The 15,469-nt window shown below is 34.9% G+C and overlaps 4 protein-coding genes across 10 annotated transcripts; 1 reads left to right on the forward strand and 3 right to left on the reverse strand.

Annotated features, from left to right (window-relative positions):
- Positions 1–1,401: 1,401 nt before the first annotated feature.
- On the reverse strand, positions 1,402–6,278 carry LOC107272097. 3 transcript variants are annotated; one of them, XM_015748894.1, is made up of 3 exons: positions 6,201–6,278; positions 3,094–3,224; positions 1,402–1,904 (listed from the first exon to the last, which is right to left on the reverse strand). In XM_015748894.1, the coding sequence occupies exons 2-3, from the start codon at positions 3,216–3,218 to the stop codon at positions 1,475–1,477; spliced, it is 555 nt and encodes a 184-aa protein (XP_015604380.1). In that variant the 5' UTR covers positions 3,219–3,224; positions 6,201–6,278; the 3' UTR covers positions 1,402–1,474. The 3 variants fall into 3 exon arrangements, with proteins under 3 accessions (XP_015604380.1, XP_024945189.1, XP_015604377.1); XM_025089421.1 differs by lacking the exon at positions 6,201–6,278 and adding an exon at positions 4,282–4,399; XM_015748891.2 differs by lacking the exon at positions 6,201–6,278 and adding an exon at positions 3,421–3,776.
- On the forward strand, positions 3,798–10,783 carry LOC107272081 (mediator of RNA polymerase II transcription subunit 23). Of its 4 annotated transcripts, none has more exons than XM_025089358.1 (22): positions 3,798–3,846; positions 3,934–4,117; positions 4,304–4,548; positions 4,631–4,763; positions 4,835–5,017; positions 5,119–5,406; positions 5,479–5,691; positions 5,775–5,861; positions 5,937–6,139; positions 6,223–6,373; positions 6,444–6,702; positions 6,781–6,955; positions 7,016–7,179; positions 7,248–7,417; positions 7,503–7,657; positions 7,717–7,897; positions 7,964–8,348; positions 8,407–8,646; positions 8,717–8,876; positions 8,941–9,228; positions 9,297–9,503; positions 9,591–9,729. In XM_025089358.1, exons 2-22 carry the CDS (start codon positions 4,073–4,075, stop codon positions 9,727–9,729), a joined length of 4,071 nt encoding a protein of 1,356 aa, XP_024945126.1. In that variant the 5' UTR covers positions 3,798–3,846; positions 3,934–4,072. The 4 variants fall into 4 exon arrangements, with proteins under 4 accessions (XP_024945126.1, XP_015604324.1, XP_015604323.1 ...); XM_015748838.2 differs by lacking the exon at positions 3,798–3,846 and adding an exon at positions 3,865–3,882 and having other exon boundaries at positions 3,951–4,117; XM_015748837.2 differs by lacking the exon at positions 3,798–3,846 and having other exon boundaries at positions 4,073–4,117; positions 9,591–10,783.
- On the reverse strand, positions 10,563–12,737 carry LOC107272095 (pyrimidodiazepine synthase-like). 2 transcript variants are annotated; one of them, XM_015748884.2, is made up of 7 exons: positions 12,624–12,737; positions 12,346–12,386; positions 11,916–12,073; positions 11,676–11,840; positions 11,465–11,597; positions 11,269–11,384; positions 10,808–11,187 (listed from the first exon to the last, which is right to left on the reverse strand). In XM_015748884.2, the coding sequence occupies exons 2-7, from the start codon at positions 12,368–12,370 to the stop codon at positions 11,062–11,064; spliced, it is 723 nt and encodes a 240-aa protein (XP_015604370.1). In that variant the 5' UTR covers positions 12,371–12,386; positions 12,624–12,737; the 3' UTR covers positions 10,808–11,061. The 2 variants fall into 2 exon arrangements, with proteins under 2 accessions (XP_015604371.1, XP_015604370.1); XM_015748885.1 differs by lacking the exon at positions 12,624–12,737 and having other exon boundaries at positions 10,563–11,187; positions 12,346–12,541.
- Positions 12,738–12,759: 22 nt separating this feature from the next.
- LOC107272092 (diphosphomevalonate decarboxylase) lies at positions 12,760–15,389 on the reverse strand. The gene is made up of 9 exons (XM_015748877.2): positions 15,338–15,389; positions 14,525–14,595; positions 14,391–14,458; positions 14,191–14,237; positions 13,972–14,123; positions 13,736–13,903; positions 13,356–13,649; positions 13,124–13,285; positions 12,760–13,056 (listed from the first exon to the last, which is right to left on the reverse strand). Exons 1-9 carry the CDS (start codon positions 15,387–15,389, stop codon positions 12,895–12,897), a joined length of 1,176 nt encoding a protein of 391 aa, XP_015604363.1. The 3' UTR covers positions 12,760–12,894.
- Between the last annotated feature and the right edge of the window lie 80 nt (positions 15,390–15,469).

Consider the following 15,469-nt stretch of genomic DNA (forward strand, 5'->3'; position numbering starts at 1 on the left):
TTCTTAAGCTGTCTTTTACAATCCTTACAAGTAGCCTCAAGAACTTATTCGTAGATCAGGTCAAATTGATTGAATACAACTGGAACAAGCACCCGGTCTACGGAGGGGGCTTCCCGACGTGTCGAGCCAGGCCCCTCCTCATCGGTCGAGAGAGCCAGACAATAGGACGCCACGATCTAAACTCCTATGCACTTGACTCGCTATTCTGCACATTCACTTGCGTCCTACTGCTTTACAGAGTGTATACATAAAAGTCGACGTCTCTTGCGCATCGGTAGCCACCTAGGGGAGCCGTAGGAACGTGTTTCGGTGTGTAATCATATTTCATAGTAAGCACGTAAGATGTCGTTGATACGAAATTTGTATAAAACCATTCATACAAACGATTACTGCATAATCACACTATATCAGTAGGTACCATGACAAGTCACAGGAGTAATGTAAAATGGATTATAAAGGAAAAACAAATTTACAATAAGACAATACTAAAATATCACGTAAGAGCGTGAATACTAATTGTATGTAATATCGTACGGTTTCTGGCTATTTATTAAATTCCGGAAAAGTCAGTAACGAAGGATACAAGATTTTGGATTTCTAAAACATTCTTAAACGGTCAGACTGTATTCTCCTATTCGTATACACTTGGGTCCTGGTACCCTTAGGTATTATGACTTGCAAATAGTCAGTGGGATAATGGATGCATAAAATTTAAGGGACCCTAAACTGAATGCCGATCCCCTCTAACGGTTCTTTTATTTTCTAGGTTCTTGTTAAAGATATATATATATATACATATATATATTTCTACTAGTAGAAAATACTTTTACCATATTAGGTACGCACTGTATATTATATAGGGTATAGTATAGAATCGTATAATACATATATAAGGGAGGACTCGGCTAACCTGTTTCTACTCTATGACACACCTGGTGCAATTGTTATTGAAAGTTTACTCTCGTTCGCGTCAATCACACCAGTGCTATTCTGGTTGAGCTAATGGCAAGAGAAAAATAAAAATAACCAAGGAAATACGTAATCGAGAGTGTGAGTATTTGTTTTCTTCTTCTATACACCAAGAGGTAACATCTGCGAACTAACGGACCTTATACAATTAAGCATCGCGTTTCTCGAGGCTATACTGATCTGCTTAATGATATGTAAATTGACAGATAAATACTAAAAGTGATACATTGATAGTCGAGAAAAATCTTCACGGATATAAAAATGGATCTACGTTCATGGATTCTATAGGATGTTTGTCAGTGTCCTCAATGGCTGTAGGTAATAGATCAATATACGAGGCTGACGTTTATATCCAGATTCAACGAAATCCCCTGTGTAATATATACACAGCAATTTACTATCAAGTCTCGTCTCTTCAGTTCTGTCATTCGATAAGCCATGCCTTTTACGTGACTGTGACATTCCATTTGAAAGTATGCCCATCCATCGACAAGTGTCAGGCCATTTAATCGTTCATCTTCTTGCACAATATTTCTTTCAGTATAATCGTACCGTCCTCGAATTTGGAATACTTGTAGCTCTTACTTCTTGTCTCGCATCCTCCTTCAGCTTTCTTTACCAGGATACTCTTGTCTTCGTCGCACCTTTCAAGATGCCAGATATTGCCAAAGTAAATATTGTAAGCGGCTGATCTACGAGCGCTGGCAAAGACGGTGGCGCACACGTGAACTTCTGTCTTGAGTATTCGACAGCAGGCGTTCATACTATCCAAAATGAAGGCGCAGGTTCTTGCAGCATGAAAGTCTTTCTGCTCCCTTATAGAATCATCTTCAACGTAGTGGTCCAGATTGTCTATCAGTAGTACAGACGGCAGACTGGTAAAGGTATGGAGTTCGGCCAGCTGTTCCACCAGATTCTCATAGTTGGACAAGTACCTAGAAAATTATATTCATAGTGAGAAGTGTCTCTGTTTTTTTTTTCTTTTTGTAAATAGGAGAACAAAATGAGCTTCGATAGAAACGGCATACGTAACCCTTCCTCGAATGACGGCGGTATCTCAGTGAAATTGTACCCTTGAAAAAGACGGAACGAGGGTCTTTATTTTTTTTCTCTCTTTTACTCCCCTCCCGCCGCCTCTTCTTTCGAGTCTTTCTCTTACGCTATCGAAACGAGCCGCACGTGCTGTGCAAGCGTCGCAGGGAAGGCGGAGGATCCTGAAGGATAGCTGGTCGCCATTGTTTCTTTATTCTTTTGTTTTGTATACGACAGTAGCGAAATGTCTAGAGCGACTTTGCGGGGTTAAAAAAAGAATTGTGAAAACGCTTGGTGAAGAATATTAAAGCTAAGCGAGAATATAACTGGATGTAATATAGCGAGTGGTTATTTTTGAAGATTTTGTATTGGAAAGAAGGAATTTCTTGGAAGTTAGAAAAAAATGACGCTGAGGCCGAACGTATTGATGCTCTTTATGATTGGCTTTGTTATGGGTAAATTAGGTTGCAAATAATCGGTGGATAGAGTATGACGGGTATTAACGAGGTTATTCATGATTTCTTTATCCAGGAACCGCCGTTAGCGATACCACGCGCCGAAGTTCAGCCGTGCTTCAAGTAAATAAACCACCGCAAACCGACATTCCATAAGAGTTGCTGCAATAGTTTATTTACCACGTACGTTCGACGCACGTTATAAATTATAATGATTCTCGATATATCGATATTTATGTGCGAGTTCGTACTCACTTCACGACGTATAAACGATATAAAATCTTTTTGATTTTATACGAGCGACGAAATGGATTTGAAAGATATCAAGAGTTTAACGGCTGTTGATCATTTCTATTTTTGCGAAATTTTCTTTTTTTTTACACTTCATACCGTACCTGTTCGATTCGATATATTAGGGAAGAATTTGACTAAACGCTACTCAATAAACACGTGCTGAAACTTAACGTACAAAGCTCTTTTGACTTGGTGGGAGATTTTAACTGAGTTTTTAGCTGATCTGCGTCTACGTGATATATATATATGTATATAAAAGTATAGATATACTGTGTTACGGTTATTCCTTGGACTTCTCCATGATAAAGAGTGCGGAAATACAAGAGAAGATTCTGGGACTTACATAAATCTTATCAATTTGAAAGCTGCGGCTATTGGAGGATTTCTATCGTGGTAGGTCGATGGCAGTGATTCCAGTGGCGTAGGTGTAATATATATTACACGACGGCCTTCTTCGGCCCAATGCATAGCAGCCTGCACAGGAAAATCAACAGCAGTTAGAAAGTTTTACCCTGGCAGATCTCCTCCTTATTGAAAGAGGCAGCCCTGAGGAAAGGAAGGAAGGAAGAAAGTGTTGACTGGAAAAGCTGAGAAGGTGGCGCTTTTGAAATTCTCGCGGTACATTGTTGGAAGAAATAATGCAAGTTGTATTATCGGAATAAAAATATACCTCAAATATGAATGATTTGGTAAGCTCCAATGGTCCGCATAACAAAGTTGTTTTTACTGTATTTTCCATTGTAAATATGGGAATCTTTTGAGATTGAGGTTATATCTGATCTATGGGATATTCAAGTGAAGATATTTTAAAAATTACTAGGATACGATTGCGAGGAAGAATATCTATTTAAAATTATGCAAGTAACCGAATGATTAAAATGCTATAATTGTTTTATTTACACTGATCAGATTTTAAAGAATTTAGCACTGGCTTTCGCGCTGGTTATTCTAATTTGTTCAGCTTCAAGTCAATGGCTCTATTCTGCCATCTTGTTACGCATCATGGAATTAGGTATAGCATCTACGAATTAGGTAAAGTAGATCAAAGTCTTGGGGAATCTGTAAACAGTCCCTACTCATCTCTGTCATCTCTGCTGTAAATACTGTTATTTTATTTGTGTAGTCTATGCTTGTAAGTAAACTTGTGAAATTCTTTAGTAATTCGGTACAAGTTTGTTTACAGGTGTTATGTATGTATAGGTTGAGTTTAGCCGGATATTTCAACGATGCTGTAGCTGCAAGAATTTTGTATATTTTTTACTCACAGTGCTTTAAAGCATTGATGATAATATATTCAAAAGATTATTTATTAACTCAGAGAAATGAGTAGTGAAACGCAAATCGCAAGTATTGTTAATGACATACTGGTATGTATACATAAGTAAATATATAGTTAGTTAAGATTAGTATAAATAATTGGTAAAGCTGTGATAGAATGCTTATTTGTACGAGGGAATGATTTGTGTAAAATAATTCATGATTGCTTGTACGATACTGATAGAATTTGACAAGGAAGAAGTATATTTCTTACATCAAAGTATTTTTCTTGTTAGAAAGTGGAGGCTATCGAAGAAGCATTTAGTTGTGTACTTGTCCATCATCCAGACAGTGAGAGTGAAAAAATCAAAACATGGCAATCAGAATTATCTTCTGCAATGACTGGATTAACTCCAGAACAAAAGGAGACTGCTGTTCGTCAATTTCTTTCCATGGCAGCTGCTATGACAAATCATAGTAGATTGCAATTGTTATTGTCCCTCCTTGAAAATTTAGTTAACAAGAATGTTTTACCAGCCAGGTTTGTACTTGTAATTTAAACATGTTTTACTGTATTGTATGGGTATTGTTTTATTACATTTAACTTTATATATATTTTTTAGATTGGTTTGCGAATGTATTTTAAGTTGTGATAAACTTCAATACCAGTTGGAAGACTTTTGGGTCGAATCTTTTATTCTTATAAGACATATTATTGGCGGAGTAGATTACAAAGGTGTCAGAGAGATTATGAAGGTACAGAATATATTCAGTGTGGAATATTTTGAACAAAAGTAAGCTATGTACTTAGTAATATATTTTTATAGGGATGTAGAGAGAGAGCTCAAACTATTCCAGCAAGATTAAACACATCGGTCCAACCACAATTAAAAGCGCTTGAAAATGTTATTGAATACATTTTTGACAGAAATGCTTGTCTGTTGCCTGGCTACTTTATAGTCAATGAAATACAAAAAGCTTATCCTGACAATAAAAATTGGCCCCACTGGGTAAGTTGTAATACGTATAACATTTATTATCGAGCTCGGTGTATTTAACTCAAAAAAAAACTGTAAATTTCACTAAGTTAGTATCATGAAATTTGTTATAGAAGTTGGCTAAATTATTATCCAGTTTTGTTGAAAGTTTTCGAGCAACTGCACAGATGGTATCGATAATTGGACACTCAAAGATGCTACCAGTTGTTGAACATACTGGATACGCTGATCATTTGATCAATCCATGGTTACTGGATCCTACCACTCTAAAATTTTCTCTCAAAGGAAATCTCCCTTACGACCAAGATTTGCTTAAACCTCAAACAGAGTTACTTCGATACGTCTTGGAGCAACCGTACAGCAGAGACATGGTCTGCTCCATGCTTGGTCTACAGAAACAAGTATGAAGTCCATAAAAAAATTAATGCTCTTACAAGATGATCTACCATCCAGTAATTATATAATCACTATAGCACAAACAACGATGCATTGCACTAGAGGAACAGCTAGTGGAGCTTGTCATTTTGGCGATGGAGAGGTCAGAAAATGATCCTCCACCTGCAGAAGGTACTGATGGTACCGTTGCGAACCATTGGGTCTGGTTGCATCTGTCATCGCAACTCATATATTTTGTACTTTTTCAATTCGCCTGTTTCCCAAACATTGTAATGGCAATACATGACAAAGTAAGTTAAACGTTTTAATTACATACAAGTTCATTTTAATAAACAGGATAATACAGTTAATCAGTTGTTATCCACGAACACAGCTAGCAGGTCGAGAATTACGAAAGGGACGAGATCATCTGATGTGGGTTTTATTACAATTTATTTCTGGAAGTATTCAGCGAAATCCAGTAAGTGTACAACTGCATTTTTCTACTTTTCGCCCATTTAAATCTTCAATTGTACGAATAATTGTATCCTTGCAGCTTACAAATTTCTTGCCAGTACTTAAGTTATACGATCTTCTCTACCCTGAAAAAGACCCTCTACCAGTGCCTGACTTTAGTCAAGCGTTATGCACTCACCAAATGGCTATCACATGTATTTGGATCCATTTACTCAAGAAAGCCCAATCGGAGCATGTTAACATTCACAGACCTATTCCACATACTCTTAAAGTTCACCACGAGTAAGCTCTACGTTTTACAGTTACTATTATAATAATTAAAAATACATTGAACAGCACTAACACGTTAATTCTCTTATCTTCAGATTCCTCCAGCATCTTGTCATGCCAAACACATCATTGTGTATGGGATCGGACTACAGAATTGCCCTTCTATGTAATGCTTATTCGACAAACCAAGAATATTTCTCAAGACCTATGAGTGCACTCGTTGACACTATATTAGGAACACAAAAAGTAATTTAATCAGTAATTTAAATCTATAAAAAAAATTAGTTTAATCTTAACATTTTAATTTAACTATCAGAGTCAGCAACAACAACCACTGCAACCTCTGCAGAATAATGCAGCACTTGCCAATGGACCTACGACTCCATTGTCTATGTCAATTCTAGACTCTTTAACGGTTCATTCCAAAATGAGTTTGATACATAGTATCGTTACACACGTAATCAAATTAGCTCAATCCAAAAGCAACATGGCTTTGGCACCAGCTCTCGTAGAAACTTACAGCAGACTGTTGGTCTATACAGAAATCGAGAGTCTTGGAATCAAAGGCTTCATAAGTTCGTAGATTAAAATTATTTCAGATACACTAATAAACATCTTAATCGTATTCAAAATGATTAACAAATCTTTTTCAGGTCAATTGTTACCGACTGTATTCAAATCCCACGCATGGGGAACACTGTACACTCTACTGGAAATGTTCAGCTACAGAATGCATCACATACAGCCGCATTACAGAGTCCAACTCTTGTCACATCTTCATAGTCTTGCTGCTGTGCCTCAAACTAATCAGACTCAGCTGCACTTATGGTATGTTTCTTTGAATATATATATTGAGCAGATGTCTCTTAATCATTTATGATTTTACAGCGTTGAAAGTACTGCCCTTCGGTTAATTACTGGCTTGGGATCTGCTGAGGTACAACCGCAATTATCACGATTCCTATCAGAACCGAAAACACTTGTGTCCTCAGAATCCGAAGAACTTAACAGAGCATTGGTTCTTACTCTTGCAAGGTCAATGCATGTGACAGGTAATGATAGTAGCGTATGTATAATAGATTATATTACGATTGTTATGGAGTATATAATTGTTAAATAGGAACGGGTGCTGATACTCTTAGTGGTACATGGTGTAAAGAATTGTTAAACACTATCATGCAAAACACACCACATTCTTGGGCTATGCATACACTGCAGTGTTTTCCACCGGTGCTCAGTGAATTCTTCCAACAGAATAGTGTCGCTAAGGAAAATAAACAGCAAATAAAGGTACTGTCGTATCACAGCGTAGTTTATTAATGAAACCCTTCGATAGTATGTCTAATTAATTATATGTTCTTCGCATTCCTATTAGAAAGCAGTAGAAGAGGAATATAGAAATTGGGCATCGATGAGTAATGAAAATGATATAATAGCACATTTTTCTGTGCCTGGTACACCTCCATTATTTTTATGTCTATTGTGGAAAATGATTCTTGAGACTGATCGAATTAGCCCAATCGCTTACAAGTAAGAAATTCTAGTACTATATCTATGTTGAAAAGAAAATATAACATTATTATTTACAGAATCTTAGAGAGGATAGGAGCAAGAGCTTTATCAGCTCATCTTCGAAAGTTCTGTGATTACCTAGTGTTTGAGTTTGCTAATAGTGTTGGTGGACAACACGTGAACAAGTGTGTAGATACTATTAACGATATGATCTGGAAATATAATATAGTGACGATAGATAGGTTGGTTCTGTGTTTGGTAAGTATTTTTATATTTAAAAATATCCAATCAGCGTATAAAATCTAATTAACATAATTCATACAGGCTCTAAGAACGCAAGAGGGCAGTGAGGCTCAAGTCTGCTTTTTTATCATTCAATTACTTCTTCTGAAAGCACCAGAATTCCGCAACAGAGTGCAGGAATTTGTAAAAGAGAATTCACCAGAGCATTGGAAGCAATCAAACTGGCACGAGAAGCATCTTGCGTTCCATAGAAAGTATCCTGAGAAATTTGCACCCGAAGGTATCATGGAACAAACTAGTGGTGGTCCGAGTCAATATCAAAGTCTACCAGTATATTTTGGAAATGTATGCTTAAGATTTTTACCAGTATTTGATATCGTGGTACACAGATACCTAGAGATACCGCCAGTATCTAAGAGCTTGGAAATACTGTTGGAGCACCTAGGATGCCTTTACAAATTTCATGGTTAGTATAATATTATAAGTAATCATTGCAACCTAATTTCATTGATATATTTTTCTAGATCGACCTGTAACGTATTTATACAACACGTTACATTATTACGAAAGAAAATTGCGAGATAGGCCGCCATTAAAACGTCGTTTAGTATCAGCTGTGTTAGGATCCTTACGAGAAATTCGTGCACCAGGTTGGGCACTGTCAGAAGCTTATCAAGTGTATATGGCTCGCTCTACGGATGACAGTGTTACTTGGGTACCTGAATTAGATTATTATGTTAGACTGGTGCAGCGAATCGTGGAAAGTAAGTTATTAATCTAGGAAATTAATATTAAATACTACATAAGACTTTACTAAATAAAAAATTATTAAAGCAATGTCAGGAACGGCACACTTCCCAGCCACCGATTGGAGATTCAACGAATTTCCTAATCCAGCTGCTCATGCACTCTACGTTACCTGCGTTGAACTAATGGCTGTACCAGTTGCACCGAACCTGGTGGCCAATTCTTTGCTGGATGTCGTTGCCAAAGGGTAACCTTGCTAAATACTGTATGATACAATGAATCGCCAAGAACTACATATTCTATGTTTTTAGATACACTGTGGTTCCGTCTAAAGAAATTCATCTCTGGATCAATTGCGTAGGACTACTATTGGCAGCATTGCCTGAATGCTATTGGTCAGCACTTCACGATCGACTTGTGGAAACAATAAATAGCCCTGGATTAGCAAACTGGCAATACAACAATCTTACGCCATTCCAGATGTTCAATTTTAACATAACGCACAACAGTCTCTTGGAGAATAAATATAGTTATATGCTCGCGTTAGCTCATTCCATTTGGCATCATGCTGGAGTCGGACAAATCACGACAATGCCACAGTAAGTAACACATGAGCGATGATCATGTTAAATACAATTAATATTTTTTTCGTTACCCTTACCAACAGATTCATTAAGGAGAAACTACAGCCTGTTGTCAGTAGCGAGGAGCAATTAATATTTGCTTGTCATTTAATTGGACCCACTTTAGCAAGATTTAATGCAGAAAGGCCAAGATGTGTTGTCGAACTGGCTGTCAGTTTATATGAAATGCTGGAGCAAGTTGATCGGACACAATCTCACTTAAAATACATGGATCCAATATGTGATCTACTGTATCCTTTTTGCTTGGCTATACAAAGTTGAAACCACTATTGTCTCACATTGATCTTTCTAATTTTCCTTAACTACTCCTTTCACAGTTATCATATAAAATATATGTTTGTCGGAGACATGATGAAAACTGATGTGGAATGCATAATAAGACGATTGAGGCCAGCATTGCAGATGCGTCTACGTTTTATTGCGCACCTGAATATAGAGGAGATTAATTCCTCCTGAGGAAAAACAACAGTGCCGCAAATGTTACCGTGTCCAGTTAATCGAGATCAACTACAACAGCAACAACAACAACAGCAACAACAACCACAACCTCAACCATTGCCAACAACATCAGGTCAGTCGGTGACATTTGCATCAGCCGGAAGTCAAGCAGAATCAACAAGTGCTCCGTAATTAATGAAAAGATATTTCAATTTTTCTAATGAGTGACATGCATGATATATTGAACACTGAAGTGCTAACGAGAAATCTACCAGAGATTTCTTGCCAACTTATTTACTTTGATCGGAGTAAATATAGTGGGGGATAACAGATACTGTTACGTAAGCTAATAACTACAATTAATCAGTCGCGTAATCACTACAGTAAATGTAGGTTTTAAAATGGATTAATTAGTTCAGTGCTGGAAATGAAACACAAGACAATGTGTATATTGTGATTAATATATATCTATATACAATGCATAATATACAAGCTTATCCAATTCAACTGCATTAGTCAACGTTTGACAGATCTCATGCTATACTTTTTGGTAATACGTTTTTATTGTTAAAAACACTTTTTCAAAATTTAATATTCAATGCGTTTGAATTAGAATAATCTTGGATATTAACCACCTTGTTGATTACTACAAAACATACTACGATATCTTTTTCAAAATTTCTACATGTTAATACGAAACGTAGATTAAATAGTGGGATTGGGTAATCATTGAGAAGTACGAATGTATTTCATTACGGTAAACTATACTGTAATGGCCTTGGGGTGACTCTGAGGATGACTGGTGAATTACGAGATTAGGAAATAAGGGCGAATATGCAGTATCAACATAATTTCTCTTTCAAATGTATTCAGTATTGATAACAGGCCAATAATAAATATTTATAAAATTTTATGGAAAATAAATACTGTAATAATTAATAGCTTGGAATATCGTATGTATGGATAATAGTACAGTTGTAGAACTGCACATGGAACTTATGTATAATGGAAATTATGTATGTATGTCTCTGATAAGCGTAGATATTTTGCAAATATACTTTTTTTTACGAAATTTGTTAACTTATCAAAATAGGAATTCATAATTATTTTTCTCTAATTCTCAACAAGATTTTAGTGCGTGGCACTCATGGATATAACTTACTGGTATAATAGTTCCAAGAGATTTTTCCAATAATAATAATAATGTTCATATAAATATTATAATAAAGATATGGAAATATAAGTAGATATAAGCATAGAAGCACTTGATGATACTGTTCATAAGATAATATTGCACAAGTATTATATACTTGCTAAGGGATCATCAAAACTTTAGAATTTCTTTAATATTTAAATATTATCAAAGTCAACCTCACCACCTCCCCTCATTAGTTCGATTAACTTTGCGAATTTTTCAGGCGAACACGCGTTGTTCTCTATGAAGGGTAATTTCTTCATCTCATCCTTCCAATTGACCTGAAATTGACAAAGTGTCATGAAGTAAACTCTCTCATTACTATTAACATATTTCTGTTTGGTACAAACTCAATAACTTACAATGTGTGGAAACTTTTCCTTTTCAAAATTCAGTGGTGTTTTATAAATAAGGGGTAGAGCCTTTGCGCGCTCAATCCACGGCCACATTAGTATATCCAGCATACCAGGCTCGTTACCTGTAAGCAAAACAGTGCCTTATATCTATTGTCTACAATTGTCATATGAAGAATCAAGTAATGTTAGTTGAGCTATGTACCTCCATAGAAAGTTGTTCCACGAGTAGCTAATTCATCTTCAAATTCTACCATATAACTTGTGATTTCAGAAATAACTTCATCCAGAGGTCTTTTATCATTACCATGTATGCAGTTACTCAAGATACTAATTATCTGTAAGTAAAGGATCGTTGTACTTTAACCTTGATATTACAAGTAATTCCATTATCAATTATATATGATGAATTTTACCATTCCATATTTAGTAAGGAGTTCTAGATCACGAGACTTTGTTGTTTCATGGTACAGTGCTGGCTTAGGATATTTTTCCTCTATGTAATTTGCAATTATCATAGAGTCAACTACCACTGTACCATCGACATCAACAAAAGCAGGAACTTTCCCTTCAGAATGAATCTGGTGATAACAAATTAATATCTAGATTATTCAAACACAAAATATTTGTGTTTTTAATATAAATTGGACTTTTACCTTGAAATACCATTCTGGCTTTTTCTTCAAATTAATATTCACTATATCATATGGAATTTTCTTCACAGCTAATAGTAAGCGAATTCTTTGAGCGAAGGGACAAAATTTCATACTGTATAAACGGGCTTGTCCATCAATTGTAGCTGGTTTCTCGGAACCTTAAAGATAAATAGACATTCACATTTCATGCTAACAGACAGCATTAAAAAATAAATATAATAGCTCCTCACGAATCGTTCAAACTAGATGTATCAATCATGTAATTCAAGTTTATAAGTATTTTAAGCAGTATTATCAAAGCTCATGATAAGACAGTACCAAGTAGTAACACTTGAAATATCATATCATATTTTTACATGTGATATCTATCAGTTAAATTAATAAGAATGTAACAGTAATTTTATATTATTAGATTTTTTGGAAAGCTTACCAGTAGTGAGGTGTAAGGAACTCATGATCTTCCTTTTAATTCTACAAAATATAAAAAAACACTTAGATACGTATTGTCTGGAGAAAGCTGCCGTTGCTAATGGCTGCTAGGCCTCAGTTAAATGATTCAAACAATAAAAAAAAATAAATACTAGGGAGGCGTTGGTATTTAAATATTGTTTAAGTAATCTGTTCGAATATGGCAGTTGGATGTCGAATATATTGATATGTATTTATTATTTAAATATTAGATAAAATTGTTACTCATTGTTAAAATACCGTTATAATTCGATAAAATATCGATTTTAAGGCCGTTCCGTGTCGCTACCCTTCATGAATTTACGAAAGTAGCGTCACCTTTAATTTGCACGAGAGATCGTTAAATATATGTAGGTTATTCAGGAATGTCAATGACTCATTGTCATACTTGTTTATTGATTATTGTTTTTATTATATATTTCTAAAAGTAGACAAAATAATTATATCTTGAAAAATATTTAAATTTTATTATGCATTTATCCCGGTTTCAGAAGGTATTTAATAACATTTGTCATTGATGTGTCAATGATCTAATAGGTAATCCCATTTTAGTGTCGAGAAGATGATCTTTTTGATCACTAAGATATTTTGGTCCATCACCAACTCTTGTATGAATAATGTACTTCAATAACCCAGGCACTTGTTTCTCAAGATTAATTTTTTCTATAAGATCCTGTTGAAAAGAACAATTAACAATGGTATTTATGATTCTTAATCATATACATTATACAATTGCAGACCTGCTTAGGAGAAATGAGCTGAATAGGAATTCCTTTTCTATATTCAACAGTTAAGTCATCTGCAGGTGGGATATAAAAGTCCAGAATACTAATAAATTCTGCTACATTTTTTTCTAATATGTATACTGTAACATTTGGACCAGCATCGCATGTATATGCCACCTGCAAATGAAAATTATATTTGTAAAAAATAGTTCAGTATAAATTGATTATAGCAAACATTTGAATTTACCTTAATTTCATTTGCAGCTGAATTGTACGAATGTGCTAAATTCACTAAAGTAAAGGATACATCGTTCATGTAATGACATGGAGGATATGTATCCTGGCATACTGCATGCATTTGATTAGAATCTTTGATAGTTAATTCAGCAAACTTTTCAAAATTTTTTTGAAGAATTGCTTCGTTCATTTCATTCGCTCTCCTTGGTACCACATGTTCCGCTCTATACTTCAGTAGTTCTGAAGTTTCAATAGATCTCTTCATTCCAAGTGCACTGGAAACCTTTTTACGACCATCATTCACCTGTACAGGTGAACAAGATTAGAATATTGTTATTCAAATAATCCAATTTGTGTAAAATATTGCTATTGATATATTAAAATACTTACGACTAATACCAGAACTCTCATTTCTGGCCAATGGGAAGGTGAAACAATTTGTTTAGCTAAACTATCACTGCCTTTTGGATCGGAGCCCATGTGCCACCTTACAAATCCTCCCATCATACTACGACATGCTGATCCAGAACCTGATCTAGCTACTGCACTAATGTCACCCTGTTTAAGAATCCTTTTTTGGAGTAACTGATAGTATATAATTTTTTAATCTTTTTGTATAAACTTACCTCTACTTTGTACAATTTAGCTAAAGCTGCAACGAGACATGCATAGCCTGCAGCACTAGATGCTAAACCAGCTGCAGTAGGAAAATTGTTTTCTGAACAGATATGAATTTTCCAACATTCCATGTCATTTGAAATTTGCGCCCGCTTTCGCACTATGAAACGGAATATTTATTAGTTTTATGTAGAAATATGCTGTTTGTTGTTATAGTGATTACATACTCCCTATCAGGCAGTTTTGTAATCTCTTGTTGTTTATGGATTGTTCCCTGAAAAAAAATGTACATGTTAAAATATTTATGACATAGTTAAGTCTGAGCCTAAAATTTCACAAGCCTTTAAGAAAAACGGTTGATTAAAAATTAGCGATATTTTCATCGTCATAAAATAAATTACGTTTTTTATAGTAATTCCAAACATACTTTCCATTGAGCCATATACGATCTTCTTTAAATTCTGGACTGGCCATTATAGTTGTCCTTGCACATAACTACACGAAAAACATATAAAGATTTCAATGAGTAAAAATACATTTTTCAATAATTAAAAAACTTACGTGTTCTGTATCCAGAGTCGCGCTAATTGAATCATTAACCGGTAATATTAAGTTTTCATCACGTTTCCCCCCTGAAATACAAAAAAAAAAGTTAGATCACAGGTATTTTTTCCCTTAAGATATATATCATTCAAAGTTTTAAAATAACTTTGACCTTTAACTTGCACATTATTACTTTAATATATGAGACTAGATACAATAGCTTTTTTTTTCTATTTTTAGTTCATTCATCTTTTCTGAAAGTAACATAAGTCCAACAATGAGGTCGAGTTTCTATCGTATTCAATTCTTCCATATTCAAAAACGGAACGTAGAACAAATGAAGTCAAACGAGCAATTCCGCTCTAATAAAACGTTCAAGCCCCGTATAAGATTGCACAAACGATATAAAGCAATTAAAAAAGTCTTAAGCAGATTCAAGCATAAACTTAAACGATAAACCTGTGTCCAAAGAACATTAGTAATAATAAAAAACTTCTATACAATAATATCACATAACTATATAAAAAGAACCATTAAAAATCTACCATGCGTTTTATGAATTAAAATCAAATTTCTTATAATAGTCTCTGCTCCGATCATTAAACTTTCATTCCGGTTCCGGAATTTCCGTATTCCTATCAGTTAAATTCAAAAGTATGTCACTTCGATTTACATGAGGAAGTCTCATACGAGTAAATCATTTAGCTGTAAACTTTCTATATCAAGCACGAGGATCTCTTCTACGTAACACAATCTTCAAATCCGAATACTAAAGCTCCCATAGAATACAAAAAAATAGATATATAAAATAATAAAATCTTTCCAACTTACAGTATTTGATCACAGCGATATTAACAGGTGCAATGCAGGTGACAATACTCATTCTTAAAATACACAGTCTCTGCCGCTCTGAACACTTTGTACAAATAAGAACGTACCAACGAACGGTACAGGAATGTTATT

Source organism: Cephus cinctus, unplaced genomic scaffold (genome assembly GCF_000341935.2).
Source record: "Cephus cinctus unplaced genomic scaffold, Ccin1 Ccin1_scaffold1109, whole genome shotgun sequence".
In the NCBI taxonomy this organism is placed as follows: Eukaryota; Metazoa; Arthropoda; class Insecta; order Hymenoptera; family Cephidae; genus Cephus; species Cephus cinctus.